This window comes from Schistocerca piceifrons, chromosome 4 (genome assembly GCF_021461385.2).
Source record: "Schistocerca piceifrons isolate TAMUIC-IGC-003096 chromosome 4, iqSchPice1.1, whole genome shotgun sequence".
Classification (NCBI taxonomy): Eukaryota; Metazoa; Arthropoda; class Insecta; order Orthoptera; family Acrididae; genus Schistocerca; species Schistocerca piceifrons.
Window position 1 is genome coordinate 141943258 of NC_060141.1, and position 20447 is coordinate 141963704.

General features: G+C 39.1%; 1 protein-coding gene across 1 annotated transcript in view; it reads right to left on the reverse strand.

Annotated features, from left to right (window-relative positions):
• Window positions 1-20447, reverse strand: part of LOC124796407 (nucleoporin Nup43) — a 213555-nt gene that overhangs the window by 19178 nt on the left and 173930 nt on the right. Inside the window, exon 6 of the mRNA XM_047260584.1 lies at window positions 16434-16572. Within this exon, the coding sequence (XP_047116540.1) occupies window positions 16434-16572 (139 nt within the window). The remainder of the gene's footprint in view (window positions 1-16433; window positions 16573-20447) is intronic.

Sequence of the window (20447 nt, forward strand, 5' to 3'; positions counted from 1 at the left end):
ATATTACATGTGGTTGGCCCTACGATGGTCTCCAGGATACGGTTTTGATCTCTATAAACTGTCACCACACCCAAAAAACAACAGAACGATTCACATTAAGTCATCGTGCCACATCAGTTTGTGATTGTCCTGCTTCCATTCTTCCCATCGCGCTCCACTGCAGAAAGCCTCTAGGCATCTTCTCTGAGCCATACTGCGCGGTCTGCGATTGCGTGTGCAGCTACTGTGGATGTGGGGCTACCCGGCAAACACTATCCCATTTGGTAGCTGCCCTGATGTCGTTGTTGGCATGCTTGTCCATCAACCAGAATTCCATCTTCCATGCAGGACACGACTGTATCAACATCTGTTGACAGTTTGTATGATTATATCGTGAATTAGACACAAGTGGGGAAATAGTGGTTTGTTGCTTTAATTTTGGACACCAGTGTATTTAGCTTCTTCTGCATTTTCTTAGCAGTACTGGGATGGATAGGAAGTGTCTATACGCTGTGTGCGGATGCAGGAGCAGCTGGCCGCAGATGCAAACAGCTGACGGTGCTTATGGCTACAATCAGCTGACTTCAGGCTGCTGCCTTAAGGTGTAGCAGCAGTGGATTATCTGCATGTCACATGAGACACCTCAAGTGTCGCTTGTTTCACCCATGGGAATTGTAGTTGAAGCACCTTTCAGTGGATCCGACATGAGGGACCCGTCCTCATTGCAGGGTGAGTGGCGGGTAATAGCGTGTTTGTGTCACTGAAGGCAAAAGGCCAATGTGGAGGCTGGTCTTGTCCTTTCACTTGGTGAGTGGCCAGCTCCTTTAGTAAGACCTAAGCAGGCACATGGGGGGAGTGGTTCACTAGTTATCAGGAGATCTGATGTTAGGTGCATTATGGAGCCTCTTATGAGAATAGCATTCATGGCTGGAAAGAAAGACATATGCATTTATCTCTGCCAGGGGACCTCATCCAAGACGTAGAGAAGGCCTTGCCTGCGGCTATTAAGCATGCAGTGTGCAGTCATCTGCATGCTGCAGCTTATGTTGGCACCAATGACGCTTGGGTTTTGATGCCACCCTCAGTTCATATGGGCGGATGGCAGAAGTGAAGAAGTTGCTGGCCTCATACATGGGGTGCAAGCAGAGCTTGCAATTAGCAGCATTGTTCCCAAAGTAGTTAGGAGCCAAAGGAGTGTATCAAGCAAAGACTTTGTCGACTGTGTGATGATCTTGGCTGCAGGTCTCTGTACCTGCATAATTGGATGGAGAGTTATAGCTAGGACACTACACAAAGGAAGCAGCTATGTGGGTAGCAGAGTACTTGTGGAGTACAATGGAGGATTTTTACACTAGCTGAAAGTTTCAAGTACACAGATGAACACTTGCCAGCCAACACACAGATACCAAAATCATACCACGTTCAGAATACAGATACTTTTGCTACCAAAATTTTGTCATTAATTTGAAGTATTTGTTACAAAACACATGAATTTACTGTCCTGAAAGTATGCCATGCTCAAATCATTCTCAGGAACAAGAGCTGGCTGAAACCCGAAGTAGAAAGCTCTGAAATGTTTAGCAAGTCATGGAACATACAATGGACAGACAGATTAGACGCGAGAGGAGCGGGAGTGTACGCTGCAGCTGCCGGACATATTGTCTCCAATGAAGTCAATTTTGAGTGTGACTGTGAAGTTATCTTGATGAATCAAATTAATTGTTGGATGTTTTTAATGGCCACCTGATACTGGGGTGATAGCTTTAGAGTCATTCAAGTTTTAAATTTCACGTTTAACATCCCACACGCGGAGAAAATCTCATACCCAGCCAGGAATTGCTACATGACAGACAGACATGCTGACAACTCAGCTAAGGGAGCAGACTAATGAACAAGAAATAAACTGCATATGTTACCTTTACTGTCTCAGATCCAATACCCAACATCTATAAAGATATATTCAATGGTATGTACTAAACTGAGGTCATTCCATAGAGCCTTTACTGTCAACTAATGGCCAAGTATTATTTTAATAAGATTTGGTAGTCACTTTAAGCCCCTCCGTGAACCATGGACCTTGCCGTTGGTGGGGAGGCTAGCGTGCCTCAGCGATACAGATAGCCGTACCGTAGGTGCAACCACAATGGACAGGTATCTGTTGAGAGGCCAGACAAACGTGTGGTTCCTGAAGAGGGGCAGCAGCCTTTTCAGTAGCTGCAGGGGCAACAGTCTGGATGATTGACTGATTTGGCCTTGTAACACTAACCAAAACGGCCTTGCTGTGCTGGTACTGTGAACGGCTGAAAGCAAGGGGAAACTTCAGCCTTAATTTTTCCTGAGGGCATGCAGCTTTACTGTATGGTTAAATGATGATGGCATCCTCTTGGGTAAAATATTCCCCATTCAGATCTCCGGATGAGGACTACTCAAGAGGATGTCGTTATCAGGAGAAGGAAAACTGGCGTTCTACGGATCGAAGCATGGAATGTCAGCTCCCTTAATCGGGCATGTAGGTTAGAAAATTTAAAAAGGGAAATGGATAGGTTAAAGTTAGATACAGTGGGAATTAGGAGGAACAGAACTTTTGGTCACGTGAATACAGGGTTGTAAATACAAAATTAAATAGGGGAATGCAGGAGTAGATTTAATAACGAATAAAAAAATAGGAATGCAGGTAAGCTACTATGAAATTTTTTTAAGTGCTTTATCTGAAAACTACCTTGAGCAGTTAAACAGAGAACCGACTCATGGCGATAACATATTAGACCTTCTGGTGACAAACAGACCCAAACTATTTGAAAAAGTTAACGCAGAACAGGGAATCAGCGATCATAAAGCGGTTAAGGCATCGATGATTTCAGCCGTAAATAGGAATATTAAAAAGGGTAGGAAGATTTTTCTGTTTAGAAAAAGTGACAAAAAGCAGATTTCAGAGTACCTGTTGGCTCAACACAAAAGATTTGTCTCAAGTACAGATAGTGTTGAGGATCAGTGGACAAAGTTCAAAACCGTCGTACATAATGCGTTAGATGAGTATGTGCCAAGCAAGATCGTAAGAGATGGAAAAGAGCCACTGTGGTACAACAACCGAGTTAGAAAACTGCTGCGGAAGCAAAGAGAACTTCACAGCAAACATAAACACAGCCAAAGCCTTGCAGACAAACAAAAATTACGCGAAGCGAAATGTAGTGTGACGAGGGCTATGCGAGAGGCGCTCAATGAATTCGAAAGTAAAGTTCTATGTACTGACTTGGCAGAAAATCCTAAGAAATTTTGGTCTTATGTCAAAGCGGTAGGTGAGTCAAAACAAAATGTCCAGACACTCTGTGACCAAAATGGTACTGAAACAGCGGATGGCAGACTAAAGGCCGAAATACTAAATGTCTTTTTCCAAAGTTGTTTCACAGAGAAAGATTGCACTGTAGTTCCTTCTCTTGATTGTCGCACAGATGACAAAATGGTAGATATCGAAATAGACGACAGAGGGATAGAGAAACAATTAAAATCGCTCAAAAGAGGAAAGGCCTCTGGACCTGATGGGATACCAGTTCAATTTTACACAGAGTACGCGAAGGAACTTGCCCCCCCTTCTTGCAGCGGTGTACCGTAGGTCTCTAGAAGAGCGTAGCGTTCCAAAGGATTGGAAAAGGGCACAGGTCATCCCCGTTTTCAAGAAGGGACGTCAAACAGATGTCCAGAAATATAGATCTCTAACGTCGATCAGTTGTAGAATTTTGGAACACGTATTGTGTTCGAGAATAATGACTTTTCTGGAGACAAGAAATCTACTCTGCAGGAATCAGCATGGGTTTAGAAAAAGACGGTCATGTGAAACCCAGCTCGCGCTATTCGTCCACGAGACTCAGAGGGCCATAGACACGGGTTCCCAGGTAGATGCCGTGTTTCTTGACTTCCGCAAGGCGTTCGATACAGTTCCCCACAGTCGTTTAATGAACAAAGTAAGAGCATATGGACAATCAGACCAATCGTGTGATTGGGTTGAGGAGTTCCTAGATAACAGGACGCAGCATGTCATTCTCAATGGAGAGAAGTCTTCCAAAGTAAGAGTGATTTCAGGTGTGCCGCAGGGGAGTGTCATAGGACCGTTGCTATTCACAATATACATAAATGACCTTGTGGATGACATCGGAAGTTCACTGAGGCTTTTTGCGGATGATGCTGTGGTGTATGGAGAGGTTGTAACAATGGAAAATTGTACTGAAATGCAGGAGGATCTGCAGCGAATTGACGCATGGTGCAGGGAATGGCAACTGAATCTCAATGTAGACAAGTGTAATGTGCTGCGAATACACAGAAAGATAGATCCTTTATCATTTAGCTACAAAATAGCAGGTCAGCAACTGGAAGCAGTTAATACCATAAATTATCTGGCAGTACGCATTAGGTGTGATTTAAAATGGAATGATCATATAATGTTGATCGTTGGTAAAGCAGATGCCAGACTGAGATTCATTGGAAGAATCCTAAGGAAATGCAATCAGAAAACAAAGGAAGTAGGTTACAGTACGCTTGTTCGCCCACTGTTTGAATACTGCTCAGCAGTGTGGGATCCGTACCAGATAGGGTTGATAGAAGATATAGAGAAGATCCAATGGAGAGCAGCGCGCTTCGTTACAGGATCATTTAGTAATCGCGAAAGCGTTACGGAGATGATAGATAAACTCCAGTGGAAGACTCTGCAGGAGAGACGCTCAGTAGCTCGGTACGGGCTTTTGTCAAAGTTTCGAGAACGTGCCTTCACCGAAGAGTCGAGCAGTATATTGCTCCCTCCTACGTATATCTCGCGAAGAGACCATGAGGATAAAATCAGAGAGATTAGAGCCCACACAGAGGCATACCGACAATCCTTCTTTCCACGAACAATACGAGACTGGAATAGAAGGGAGAACCGATAGAGGTACTCAAGGTACCCTCCGCCACACACCGTCAGGTGGCTTGCGGAGTATGGATGTAGATGTAGATGAACAGCATAGCGAACGTATTATTGTGGCCAAGATAGACACGAAGCCCACATCTACTACAGTAGTACAAGTTTAATGCCAACTAGCTCTGCAGATGATGAAGAAATTGATGAAATGTATGATGAGATAAAAGAAATTATTCAGATAGTGAAGGGAGACAAAAATTAAATAGTAATGGGTGACTGGAATTCGATAGTACGTAAAGGAAGAGAAGGAAACGTATTAGGTGAATATGGATTCGGGGTAAGAAATGAAAGAGGAAGCCGTCTGGTAGAATTTTGCACAGTGCATAACTTAATCATAGCTAACACTTGGTTCAAGAATCATAAAAGAAGGTTGTATACATGGAAGAATCCTGGAGATACTAGAGGGTATAAGATGGATTATATAATGGTGAGACAAAGATTTAGGAACCAGCTTTTAAATTGTAAGACATGTCCAGGGGCAGATGTGGGCTCTGACCACAATCTATTGGTTATGAACTGTAGATTAAAACTGAAGAAACTGCAAAAAGGTGGGAATTTATATGGAGATGGGACCCGGATAAACTGACTAAACCAGAGGTTGTACAGAGTTTCAGGGAGAGCATAAGGGAACAATTAACAGGAATGGGGGAAAGAAATACAGTAGAAGAAGAATGGGTAGATTTGAGGGATGAAGTAGCGAAGGCAGCAGAGGATCAAGTAGGTAAAAAGACTAGGGGTAGTAGAAATCCTTGGGTAACAGGAGAAATATTGAATTTAATTGATGAAAGGAGGAAATATAAAAATGCAGTAAATGAAGCAGGCAAAAAGGAATACAAATGTCTCAAAAATGAGATCGACAGGATGTGCAAAATGGCTAAGCAGGGATGGCTAGAGGACAAATGTAAGGATGTAGAGGCTTATCTCACTAGGGGCAAGATAGATACTGCCTACAGGAATATTAAAGAGACCTTTGGAGAAAAGAGAGCCACTTGTATGAATATCAAGAGCTTAGATGCAAACCCAGTTCTAAGCAAAGAAGGGAAAGCAGAAAGGTGGAAGGAGTATATAGAGGGTCTACACAAGGGTGATGTACTTGAGGACACTATTATAGAAATGTAAGAGGATGTAGATGAAGATGAAATGGGAGATATGATACTGCATGAAGAGTTTGACAGAGCACTTAAAGACCGAAGACGAAACAAGGACCAGGGAGTAGACAACATTCCATTAGAATTACTCATAGCCTTGGGAGAGCCAGTCCTGACAAAACTCTAACAACTGGTGAGCAAGATGTATGAGACAGGCAAAATACCCTCAGACTTCAAGAAGAATATAATAATTCCAATCCCAAAGAAAGCAGGTGTTGACACATGTGAAAATTACCAAACTATCAGTTTAATAAGCCACTGCTGCAAAATACTAACATGAATTCTTTACAGACGAAAGGAAAAACTGGTAGAAGCAGACCTCGAGGAAGATCAATTTGGATTCCGTAGAAATATTGGAACACGTGAGGCAATACTGACTCTACGACTTATCTTAGCAAATAGATTAAAGAAAGGCAAACCTATGTTTCTAGAAATTGTAGACTTTGAGAAAGCTTTTGACAATGTTGACTGGAATATTCTCTTTCAAATTCTGAAGGTGGAAGGGGTCAAATACAGGGAGCAAAAGCATATTTACAATTTGTACAGAAACCAGATGGCAGTTATAAGAGTCGAGGGACATGAAAGGGAAGCAGTGGTTGGGAAGGGAGTGAGACAGGGTTGTAGCCTCTCCCCGATGTTATTCAATCTGTATACTGAGCAAGCAGTAAAGGAAACAAAAGAAAAATTCGGAGTAGGTATTAAAATCCATGGAGAAGAAATAAAAACTTTGAGGTTCGCCGATGACATTGTAATTCTGTCAGAGACAGCAAAGGACTTGGAAGAGCAGTTGAACGGAATGGACAGTGTCTTGAAAGGAGGATATAAGATGAACATCAACAAAAGCAAAACGAGGATAATGGAATGTAGTCATATTAAATCGGGTGATGATGAGGGAATTAGATTAGGAAATGAGACACTTAAAGTAGTAAAGGAGTTTTGCTATTTGGGGAGTAAAATAACTGATGATGGTTGAAGTAGAGAGGATATAAAATGTAGACTGGCAATGGCAAGGAAATCGTTTCTGAAGAAGAGAAATTTGTTAACATCGAGTATAGATTTTAGTGTCAGGAAGTCGTTTCTGAAAGTATTTGTATGGAGTGTAGCCATGTATGGAAGTGAAACATGGACGATAACTAGTTTGGACAAGAAGAGAATAGAAGCTATTGAAATGTGGTGCTACAGAAGAATGCTGAAGATAAGGTGGGTAGATCACATAACTAATCAGGAGGTATTGAATAGGATTGGGGAGAAGAGAAGTTTGTGGCACAACTTGACTAGAAGAAGGGATCGGTTGGTAGGGCATGTTTTGAGACATCAAGGGATCACAAATTTAGCATTGGAGGGCAGCATGGAGGGTAAAAATCGTAGAGGGAGACCAAGAGATGAATACACTAAGCAGATTCAGAAGGATGTAGGTTGCAGTAGGTACTGGGAGATGAAGAAGCTTGCACAGGATAGAGTAGCATGGAGAGCTGCATCAAACCAGTCTCAGGATTGAAGACCACAACAACAACAACAACAACAACAACAGCACATTTATACGTACTGTCTTCAGACAGACTTTTATGACAATTATATTTGTTCTACATTTGGCTGGCACACACATGACAAAAATGTATGTTTGATTCATTGCTGTACACTATTTAACTACTGTGGTTTTGAAAATAGCCTTTTTTTATTCCTCCATGGTGCTTGTGTATATTCTATATTTATCTTTTTTGTACCGTCAAATGGGGTGATTTCGATCACCAGGGCGAATTCGGACAGTACGGCTTATTTGCTCTTTGCCACTGCATAGAAACAAAGAGTTACTTATTTTAACATCCATGCGCCAGTTATTTTAAGTGCAATATTACATTTATCGCTTTCCACAACTTTTATTTTGTGTCAATTGTTGCCTTAGGTGAATAACTGACAAACAGTCTCAGTGTTAAAAATCCATGCATTATCGTAAAGTGGAAACTTTCTATTGTTGCGCTGAGTGGGAATAGTTATTGTAACCGTAATTGTCGACGCGGTCAGTAGCTAATAGCATTGAGACAACTTCTGTTAAGTTTTTCGAGTTTCTCGTGCAAGGTTATAAAATAATGTCGGTTTTTGTAAAACTGTGTACTGTTTTAGAGGTGCTACAGTACGGTGTAAGTATGACCCAGAACTTTTAGATAAAGCTGTTCGTGATATTCAGAGTGGTAAATTATCGTACAGAAAAGTGTGTGATTTGTATGGTATACCCAAATCAACCCAACAAAATAAAGTACAGGAAGCACATCCGAAAAAAAATGGGAGGACAGCAAGTGCTAAATAAAGAAGAAGAAGAAGAAGAAGAAGTATTGAAGCAAGGTATCTTGAGGGCTGCACATTGAGAATTTCCCTTCACTAAATTGGATATTAGATATTTAATTAAAGGCTACCTTGATAAATCTGGCCAAAAAGAGAAGAAATTTCGTAATAATTTGCCAGGAGAAGAATGGGTGCATTTATTCCTCAAACGACAGTCAGAAGATCTTTCCGTTTGCTTAAGTGAAAATATTAAACAAGCTCATGCAGAAGTGAACAAAGAGACTGTTAAGATGTTTTTCTCCAATATCAAGGCAAAGCTGGAAAATCTCCCACTTAGCAACATGATCAACTACGATGAAACCAACATGTCAGATGATCCAGGCAAGCAGCAGATAACTACAAAACAAGGAAGTAAGCATGCTGAAAAAGTGATGGACTCATCAAAATCTAGTGTCTCAATAACGATGGCAGCTAGTGCTGATGGTAAACTGCTTCCTCCATATGCCCTTTACAAATCAGAGCATTTGTAGGACACGTGGCAAGAAGGTGGACCACAAGGAACTTGTTTCAATAGGAACAAAAGTGGATGGTTTGACTTGCCAGAATTTGAAGACTGGTTCTTTACAATCTCTTTGCCCTATTTGAAGAGGCAAAACGGGCGGACAGTCATGATTGGAGACAACTTATCCAGTCACGTGTCTTTACATGTTATTGAAGAGTGTGAGCGGAACAATATTTCATTCATTCTCCTTTCCCCTAATAGCACGCAGCCCCTCCAAATGCTCAATGTAAGCTTCTTAAGGCCAATGAAAGCAGCGTGGTGAGCTGTATTAACTGATTGGAAGAAACACACTCGTGGGACCATTTCCAATGATCCCTTCCCATCTCTTCTGATGCAGACACTGACTAAGATTTCAGCAAACTCCAAGGAAAACATAAAGGGTGGATTTCGCACCACGGGCCTAATCCCTTTTGATCCAGATCATGTTTAACGAAAATTGCCTGATAATGAGAGCAGCCAGCAAAGCAACACAGATGCATGGTCTTCCACTTTCCAAGAAATGCTCAAAAAAATTCGTTATCCTCCAAATAAGCTTGGTAGCTCCTGCCGCAGCCGCAAATTATAGACGTTCAACCTGGAAAATCAATCACTGGCCGAGATTTTCAAGGAAACGAAAACAGTGCTGAAACAAGTGACAGTGATTCTAGCAGTAGTGAAAGTGAAAATGACACATCATCCAATGAAGTTTTACTGCTGAAAGAAGAGGATTTTCTTGTTGCAGAGTACAAATATAAACATGGAAACATGGAGCAAACAAGGCAGTATGTTGGAGTGGCCACAAAGGTTGGTGCTACGCAAGTAAGTGTGAAATTCTTCCGCCCACACGATAACAGTAAAAATATATTTGTGTTTCCGAATATCCCCGATGAAGACACAATAGAAAAATTGCAAATTTCGAGAATACTTCCCATACCAGTTGAGAAGAGAGGAATGTTTATTTTTCGAGAAGATGTGCTTTAGACTTGAAGACAATAGTTTATTTAAAGTGTTTGCAACTTAATTTAGAATGATGAGTGAGAATTTTTTTATTTTTTTTTTATTTTTTATTTTTAGTTAAATTAATTTGTTTGTTTCTGTCTGTTTCTAATATTTCAGTTAAGAACTGTAAAAAAAAATTATTTAAATTCTTGCAAAATAAAAACTTATGGAAGGATATAATGAATTTTCTTCTTCTTCTTCTTCTTCTTTGTGGATGGATCACTTAGGACCACGTGTAATCAACATTTGTTGGCCTTTCTGTTCGCTCAGTATTCCTTCATAAACAACGAATGGGCTAGCTTTCGTTGCGTAGACCGCGTATGTCGGTTAGTTTTCCTCTCTTCTTCCTCAAAACCCCGTGTGTTTGTGATTTTTCTGATCTCATTTCTATCATGTAGATTTGGAGACCCTAATTCTCTCAGGTCTCTTTCCGTCTGTTTGTACCAGTTCGGTCTTGTAGTTTTCTTCTTTAAAAATGTATGAATTTTGTGCGTTAACCTGTTTGAGTCCATTCTTTCTAAGTGCCCCATGAATTGGATTCTTCTCATGCGCATTGTGTCTGTTATTTTGGAGGTATTTTTATATATTTCTGCATTGGGTTTTGGATAATGCACACCATCTTTAGTTCTTGGTCCTAGGATTTTCCTCATTATTTTACGTTCTTTCACTTCTAATTTCTCTTTTAGCATTCTGTGTTGAAGGTTTAGTGTCTCAGATGTGTAGAGAGCTTCGGGTTTAATTACTGTTGTATAGTGTCGTATTTTGCAGTTCCATGAGAAACTCTTTTTGTTGTAAATGTTTTTTGTTAACTGAAACGCCGTCTCCATTTTCTGGACTCTTAATCTGACAGATTTCTTTTCGTTACAATTTTCTGCAATCCATTCACCTAAATATTTAAATTCTTTTACTCGAGAGATGTAGTTATTAACCAATTTTGAGATCACAAGGTGCATCTTTGATGTCAGTAATAACTTTTGTTTTTTCAAATGAAATTTGTAATCCTATTTTGGCTGCCTGCTCTTGTAATAATTCTAGCTGTTTCTGTGCATCGGTAATGTCTTGTGCAATCAGTGCCATGTCATCAGCAAATGTTAAACAGTCTAATTCTATGCCCTTACGTCTTGGTCCCAGTCTGTGTGCTGGTGCACCTGCTTTTCTCCATTCTCTAACAACTTTTTCAAGAGCACAATTGTAGAGCACTGGGGATAGTACATCTCCTTGTCGTACTCCTGTGTCTATTTCAAATTCTGTGCTCAATTCTCCCATAAATTTTACTTTGGATTTGGTCTCCATGAGAGTTTCTTTTATGATGTTTGTTGTCGTTTGATCTAGTCCAAATTCTGCTAATACTTCAAAAAGGGATTCTCGGTCTGTACTGTCATATGCTTTTTTAAAGTCGACAAACGTGATGACATAACTTTTGTTTGAAGTACTATGTAAATATTTCATTGAGTTTTTCAAGTTAAGGATTTGTTCTACACATGATCGACCTTTTCTGAACCCACCTTGGTATTCGCCTAGTTTTGAATCCAGCTGAGGTTCTGCGCGGTTTAGTAGGGCTTTAGACAGAATTTTGTATGTTGTTGACAATGAAGAGATTCCACAATAGTAGTTCGGGTCTGTTTTACTTCCTCTTTTGTACAGAGGATGTATGACTGCTGTCTTCCAATCTGTGGGGATTTTTTCAGTTTTCCAGATTTCATGTATAATTTCTTTGCGTTTTGCAATAAGATTTTCTCCTGCCTTTTTCCGTAATTCTCCGATGTTTTGGTCTTCTCCTGATGCTTTGTTATTTTTCAGTAACTGAATTATCTCTTTTACCTCCTGTAAACTTGGTGGCTTTGAGTCTGGGTTTCGTTGTGTATGATGGAACTCAAATTTTTCTGCAGGCTTTTCACAATTCAGTAATTTAGAAAAGTATTTTGCAAGAATTTCACAGTTTTCGGTGTTGGTATGGGCAATTTTCCCATGTTCATTTTTGAATTGGAGTGATGGAGGGAAGTACTTTGTTAATTTTTGTTTGAATACTCTGTAGAAATTTTGGGAATTGTTTTTCTTGAAATCATTTTCTATGTCTTGCAATTTTTTGTCTTCGTGTTGTTTACGGACTGTTCGCATTGCTTTTGTGACTGTTTTCCTGGTATCTTTGAGATCTTCCAGGGTATTTTGATTATTGTTGCACAACCAATTTTGCCACGCCTGTTGTCTGAGATTTATCAGTTGGTCACACTCATCTGTCCACCATGGGTGTTTACGTGTTGTTCTTTGCGGTGCTACTGTTTCAGCTGTTTTTAAAAGTCCTGCTTGCAGTTGTTGCCAATTTTGTGGTTTTAAATTTTGTGTTTCCTTCATAAATTTTTCATTACCATTTATCTTTTGTACATCATATTTACGGTGTGGAGATTTCTTAGTGAATTTTCTTTTTTCTGGAATGACATCCAGGGAGAATTTTGTTGGGTAATGGTCGGACTCTAGGTCTAGTCCATTAAGGACTTTAAGTTTCATGATTTCTACTGTATTTACGCGGGAGATCATTACATGATCCAACTGATATTTACCTAGTAATGGATTAGGTGAGATCCAAGTTTTCGTTTTCGAGGTTCTTTTCTTGAAAAATGTTGATTTGAAAAATAGGTCGTGGTTTTTGCAGATTTCAATGAGTCGCATGCCATTCCGGATGGTCTGTGTATGCCCTGACCATTTACCTACCCAATATCGATATTTCTTTTCTTTACCGATTTGTGCATTGAAATCGCCCATAAGTATTTTGACATGGTTATTTGGGATTTTTTGGAGAATATTATCTAATTGGTTCCAGAATTCTTCTACTTCTTCTACTTTGTTTTTGTTAGTGATGTTAGTTGGTGCATTTCCGTTGATTAGGGTGTATATCTTATCAGCTGATTTTATTGTCATCATGGAGAGCTCTCCCGAGTATGATTTGAAAGTCGTGACTGAACCAAGTATTGATATATCTACTATAAATCCAGTTCCACATTGTGGACAATTTGCCATGGCTTGTTTTCCAGGTTTTCCTTTGTATATCCTGTATCCTTCTGAATCAAAAGGATTTTCATCTGTATATCGTGATTCCTGAAATGCAATAATTTTGATTTTATGTTCTCTGGATTTGTCCAGGATGTTTTTTAGTTTTCCCATTTTTAAGAAAGAATTTACATTAAATGTCAGAATGAATTTTATATATTACGGATATCACTTATTCCTAACAAAGGACTACCTTAAAATGTGTAATATGTCACCAAAATAAAAAAAAAGAAGAAGGCAGTAACTGTCCGAATTCGCCCTCTATATATTGTAACTTCAGTCAGAGATTTAAAAAACAGGTGTCTGAAATCACCCCAATCCATGGGGTGACTACAGACACTTTATTTAACTGCCTTAGATAAATATACCTACACACACACTTTCTGGTTCTGGGATATTTTATTCGTTACACATATACCCTACCACTTCCATATCAATCAATTTAATCTAACAATATATACGAAAGTTATAATTAAAGTAACAGCACAACCATCCAAAATCACCCCGTTTGACGGTACCCTACAGTTTTCTCCTGTATCCTCACAGGAAACCAGTACAGAACAAACATACAAGTGTACAGCTGAAGGCATAACAAAAAAATGTGATTAAAAGTTACCATATTGTGAACAGTACTTGTGAAAGGGCGATGTGTGAAATTTAGCTCCACTGAGTTTCTCTCTTTTTACTTTATCATACTTTTTAAAATCACCCTCAATTTCCGAATTTTCTACGAACATCAGTTGTGTCTCCACCAAAATACAAGTTTACCATAAGTTATTGCGTAACGACATAATGCACCTCACAACAGTACACCAGGTGTAGAAGTATGAAACCAGAATTTCCCAACAGACGGTGCTAGCCGTCAGCGTAGGGCCCATGAGAACGCGTCTGCAGGGCCATCTGCTTCCTGTAACAGCTGACGACGAATATCAGCACACAGTAACCCAAGTTCTGTACATCAGTATCTGTTTCAAACCTGTAAACATGTCGAGTTTTGAGCCTATGAACTAAAATTTGTGGACAGCACTGGTTTTCTGTAATTTGAAGAAAACTGCTGCAGTATCACATTGAGTGTTTGTCGAAACTTTCAGCAAACTTGCTCTTGGGAAAACACAGAGTTTCAAATGGTTCAAAAAATTCATAAGTGGTAATTTTGACATGAGAAATGACGAGCATGGGAAACCACTGAAGAAGTTAGAAGACAGCAGATTGCAGGCCTTACTGGATGAAGATGATACACTCAACAGGGACTCGTGGAACAATTGAATGATACGCTGAAAGCCATTTCTCTTTGGTTGAAAGCTATGGGAAAGGTGCATAAAGTGGGAAAATGGGTTCCGTATGAACTGAATGGAAGACAGCCAGCAGATTGAAAGACCACTTGTGAAATGCTGCTCACCAGATACAAAATAAAATCATTTCTCCACCGAATTGTGACAGGTGGTGAAAAATATTCTGAGAATCCTACGTGTCATAAATCATGGGTGAAACCAAGCAAACCATCGACATCCACTGCAAGACCAAATTGGTTTGGAAAGAAGACAATGCTCTGTGTTTGGTGGGATCAGAAGGGTGTAATCTATTATGAGCTGCTAAAACCTGGTGAAACCATTACCACTGATCACTACCAACAGCAAATGATCAATTTAAATTGAGCGTTATGTGAAAAATGATCAGAATATGGAAAAAGGTGACACAAAGTCATATTGCTCCAGGGTAACACCCCATCACACACAGCAAAACAGGTCAGGGATTGCTCCATCTGATTATCATGTATTTGCATCACAGGGACATGCTCTTGCTGAACAACGCTTCAATTTGTATGAAAATGTGCGAAAATGGCTCGCTGACTGGTTTGCTTAAAAAGAAGTGTCGCCCCCCCCCTCCCCCCATGGCATTATTGCAACCAAATTCTGATTTCATATTTCTACACCTGGTATAATCATGTGGTATCTAGCACAAGCTGCTTCTGCTGTACAGATCATTTAGCTGATGTGTATCCTATAGATTTTGGAATGAATGTAACATCATATAATAACAGAACTAGAAATCTAAGGCTGTTGCTTCCTCTAATTCACCTACAATCTGCTTATTTATGTTTATGTTCTACACATTGCGTACACACTCGTCTCCCTATCTTTACATCTGTTTCACGGTCTAAGGTATCTTTGTAACAAAAGCCTCTTATGTAATTCTGAATGTTGTGTAATTCCACTGTAACAAAAGAATGTTCCCCTAACTCTTTTACTTTGCATAAGATTGCTTAAATGGGTGGAAATACTCTTCACAAAATAGGTTCCTTTACAAATACACTTCAATAATTTCGAAGTTCATCACAATCTTAGGCCTTTACACATGTAAACAGGACACACTTCTTTCAAGCCCCTCAAGATAATTAATTACAAAGAGACACTGTTACATGAAGACAGGGTGATGCCATTTTTCTTAAATCTGTATGTTCACGAGAGCCATGCTACCTTGCTTGGTTAGTTTTCAATACTCCTTAGAGGTCCGTTAAAGCCTCTGGGATTTTAGAAGTAGTTCACTTGGTGCCAAGGGGTTTTACTTTTACAGAGATTTCTACCACAGTTGTAAACCAAAAAATCAAGTTAAGCTCAATGATGGAAAAACAACTAAAACTAGGAGAGAGGCAGCACTGACTAATCACCAGTTTCAGCACCCCAGGTTTGCCAACATGAACGTAGTCACATTCAACCAAGCTCTGAGGAGTTAACCATTTAGCATCAGCCAGAATGAGTGCATATTCATCTTATGGAATATACATATGTGAAGAAGATTACCTCTGCTATAGCAGATTGGTACTTCTGTTAGTTAATGACAAGATATTTAAACAGAGACGAGCAGCAGGATGTCCCAAAACATATGAATCAGAAAATGTACACTTGTTCCCGTAACACACAACGCAGACATTACGAACATATCTAACAACTACAATGGAGAAAGCCTATGAGCTTCCAGTCCCTCCCACAACCCAGTACTGTTTCCCTTTGGTACTATTCTGTATAGCTTTACATTACTCAGTGCCCGTCCTTTTCTTTCTACACTTTCCTGAGTTTTACTGTTCCTAATTTTTAGCAAGAACTTTGTCCAAAAGCTTAAATATTTCTAGTTTTATTTTTCATTGTGCCTGTCTGCCACTGAACACCACCTCTATGCAGTGAGTAGCAATCTATCCTTTCCATATCTTCACTAAAGGTCCTCAAACTTTCACAACAAAACTAACAAGTAACTGATACATTGACACTTTTATACCTAACTGTCCTGCAATACCGTCCCACCTAATGTCAGAACTTCTCATTCGAGAATTGACCAATGAATTTTATTTTTTCTATTTGTAAATCAATTGATTAAAATCTCTATTGGAATATAAAAGTGCATGAAGGATTAATATATTTAAAAAATAAATAAACATAAAAGAAAACACAGGGACTTCTAACAAAAAAAGTACACTAATGAAGTAAAACATTCATACTACTGCTTGAGTGTGCGTTGAGCACAGTGATTGGGTATATACTGTGACGTAGATCCCATACAACGAGAGCACCTTCCTCACCACCCGCCAACACCAGGTGGCGTTGTGTTGGATGATGAACGACACAAGAAGCAGAAACCTGGAACATAATTTTGTCATACATACATCAAAATATTTTAAGGAGCATGTCAAATTCTTTTGAGAAAAAGCTTATTTTTACCAAAACTATGCACATAAAATATAAATAACAGAGACAATACCTTTTGGAATCAGGGATTCCTTCCTTCAGCAAAAGAATGCAGACAGTTTGAGGAATATAGCAATTAATTAATTAATTAGGTGTGCTTTTTACCTACTATGCAGGATGAATTTTCTATTAATCTAGTGCCACCTGTAAGCAAAAGGGTGTTCCTCTTTCACAAATTAATCGTTAAGAAATAATTGTTTGTAGAAGATAAATCTTCAGATAAAACAAGAGAGTAAATGCAAATGATGTTTCAAAACTAGCTGTAGTATTTAAACTAGTAGACAGTACATGTTGCATACTGGAAAATCAAGGCATCATACTGTGATACTCTATTCCAAAGAAGTTTAACATAATCTCATCTCTTGGGAGATGCTGAAAGGTAGATAGCATCTCAGCCGCTGGCTGTGCCATGTAAGTGTTTCAAACAGATGAACTTTATATTTTATTTTCTGGACATCTAACAGGCCCAGTATCCAGCATGATAATATCTAAGAAGAGTAGAAAATGTCCTTGATATTCAGTACATCTTTCTCGGCTTGTTTAGAGAACTCTGAGAGTAAAGAAAAATAATAATAGTAATAGCAATAATAATAATAATAATAATAATAATAACCCTCTCCCAACTCAATTTCATATAATTGTGCAATGTGTCAGCTCATTTAAAAACTAAAGGTTACCGTGGGGGGAGGAGGAGGAGGAGGAGGAGGAGGGGGGGGAGGGGGAGGGGGGGGGGAGGGAGAGGGAGATAATGGATGCTGCTGTTGCTGATGACCATTCACCATCCAACAACAAACTTATTCCTGAGATGAATCCTAATAAATTTATTCTGAACAGGAGTTCTAAAGACAAGAATATGAGAAATGAATTTGGGGTTGCCAAAAGCATGAAATAGAAATGCAGGATATGGATATTGTGAATGAGGGGAAAAAAAATTAGGTGGTGACAGTACATGTAGCTTCCAGTGATGCTAATGAACTGCATCACTATTTGCTCCTGCCCTTTCAATCAGAATGACAAGAAAAATATTTCTCTCAAATGGTAGAAACAAAATTATTTTATAACAAGCGAGTTTATCAAATAATCAAGATGGAAAAAAATACAGATCAAAGCAGACAATTATTGTTATAATAATAATAATTATTATTAACTTGATTGGTCACATTGGACCACCTGGGTGACTCCATGTTCACTTTCTCTTTGAAGTTTGACCACTTGCTTCTTGCACTCAGCCCAGTACTAGTTCATTCATTCCAAATTCAATTTTCTTAACTCGTCTGAAATCTCTGAGGGTCTTCTGTGTGTCATTTCTGCTGCAAATTTATGATTCATAAGGAAAGTGTCAATTTTGTTTTTGTTCTCTGCATCAGTAATTCTAAGTCTTCATTGTGCTGATGATTGGGTCAATCTCACAATAGACAGTTTCATTAGGCAGGATTCTCCAGAATCCATCAACCTGGTATTTTTTATTGATGCATGTTCTGATAATTCTTCGTTCAGTCTCGAGGAGTCGATTGGTTCTTCTGTCATTTTTAATTTGGGGAGAGTTACAGTTTTGTAATGTTTGATCTTGGTGTCTATTGACAAGCATTTCTTATTATATGTTGACCAGGTTAGAAACTGTGCTTTTTTTAGTTTTGTTGGTTCTATTTATCCATGTTGGTTTCTCACCCAAGTTGTGCAAAATAATTTCTCCAAGATATTTAAATTTTAGAACTTTTTTAATTGCTTGATCATTTATGAAGATTTTATATATACAAAGAGGTTTCATTGGCATGATTTCAGTTTTCTCAAAGGATATTTGTAATCCTATTCTTGAAGAAATTTTCTGGAGACTTGTGTCCTGGCCACAAATTTCTTCCATGTCAAGGGCTAAGAGAGCTAAGGCTGTTTGCTCTTATTGCTGATTTTCCTCCAATTTTACATGGATTTTCTTTTTGCCAGATTGTCATGATGTGATTAAGAGCCACACAAAAAATGTAAGGGGACAATCCATTACCTTGTCTGAGTCTTGTTTTTATTGTGAAAGCTTTTGACATTTCCTCTCTAAACTTTACCTTTGAATTTGTGTTAGTTAAAGTTAGCTAAATGAGTCGTACCAGTTTGGGATGGTGGCCATATGATCTAAGGATTATTAGAAGTGTGGGTCTATGAACACTATCATATTTTTTTTTTTTTTTTTTTTTTAATCTACGAATGAGATTTAGCTCGTGGTCTCGCGGTAGCATTCTCGCTTCCCAAGCACGGGGTCCCAGGTTCGATTCCCGGCGGGGTCAGGGATTTTTCCTGCCTCTTCATCATCATCATTCATCCCCATTACGGTCGGAGGAAGGCAATGACAAACCACCTCCACTAGGGCCTTGCCTAGAAAGGCGCCGCGGGTCTCCCGCGTCGCTCCCCTACGCTCTGTAAAGAAGTATGGGACTCATCATCGTCATCACGAATGAGATGAATAACTGTTTGTTTCTATACTTGTAATACTCCATTATTAGTTTCAGGCTAAGAATTTGGTCTGAGCAGCTTCTGTATGGTCAAAATCCTTCTTGATATTCTCTAAGTTGTGGCCCCAGAACATTTTTGATCCTATTGTAATTTATGCGGGAGAAAATTTTGTATGTGCAGTCCAGAAGGGTTATTCCTCTGTAATTATCTGGGTTGGTTCTATATCCTTTTTAAAATAATAGATGGATTATTCCTGAGGACCAGTGCTCTGGAATTTTCTCTGTGATCCACATTTCAATAAGATGTCGGTGGAGATTTATTACTACAGGTTTTCCAGCATTGTTCCAGTTTTCTGCAAATACATGGTCTTCATGACATGCCTTTGCAAGGATCTCTGCATTTTCTTGATTACTATGCGCAAACTTTCCTGACTTATCTCTCAGCACCAATGTCGAGGACTCATACTTTTTAAGATATCTCCCAAAGGTTTTGTAGTAATCTCTTGACTGTTTCTTCTGGAAGTTCTCTTCTATCTTTCCTAGGGTATTTTTAAGATGTTTGCGTTTTGTCTGTCTGATGATTCATGGGTTGACTTTCTTTGTTTATTTCTAGATGTGATTCTTCAGACTTTTGGGTTTGATACTTTATCCAAGCTTGGTGTCTTCTTTCTAATGCCTTGTCACATTCTGCATTCCACAACTCATGTTTCTTCCTGGGATTTACTGGAGGCAACTCTTCTGCTACGGATTTTAATTTGGTGGTTAATTCTTCTAGTGTGTTATAGTTGATAGACCCTTCACCTGATTTCCTAGTGTATTCATCCTTTTTTGTTAAGATGGTTGGGTTGAATTTTCTTCTGGTTTTTTTTCTGAGCTCTTTTCCTTACCATTGGTGTTAATTTTATTTTGATCTACACAACATAGTGATCTGACCCTGAGTCTTCACCCCTTAAAACTTTGACGTTGTAGATTTCACGATGGTGAAATTTATCCATGCATACATGGTCCAGTTGCCATTTGCCCTTTTGGAAAACAGGGTGTTTCCAGGTTTTTAATTTGTGAGGTTTCCTCTTAAAACATGTTGATGTTAAGACCAGGTTATGGTTTCTACAAGTTTCAATTAACCTTTGACCATTTTTGTTGGTCCATTTATGTGCTGGCAATTTTCCAGAGATATCTCTGTATCTTCTTTCTTGCCCCAGTTGAGCATTGAAGTCACCCAGGAGAATTTTTATGTTTGATGGAGGAATGTTGATTAAGACTTGATCTAGGAGATCCCAAAATTTCTGTGTTTCTTCTTTGTCCTTCAGAGTATTATTTTTCTGATTG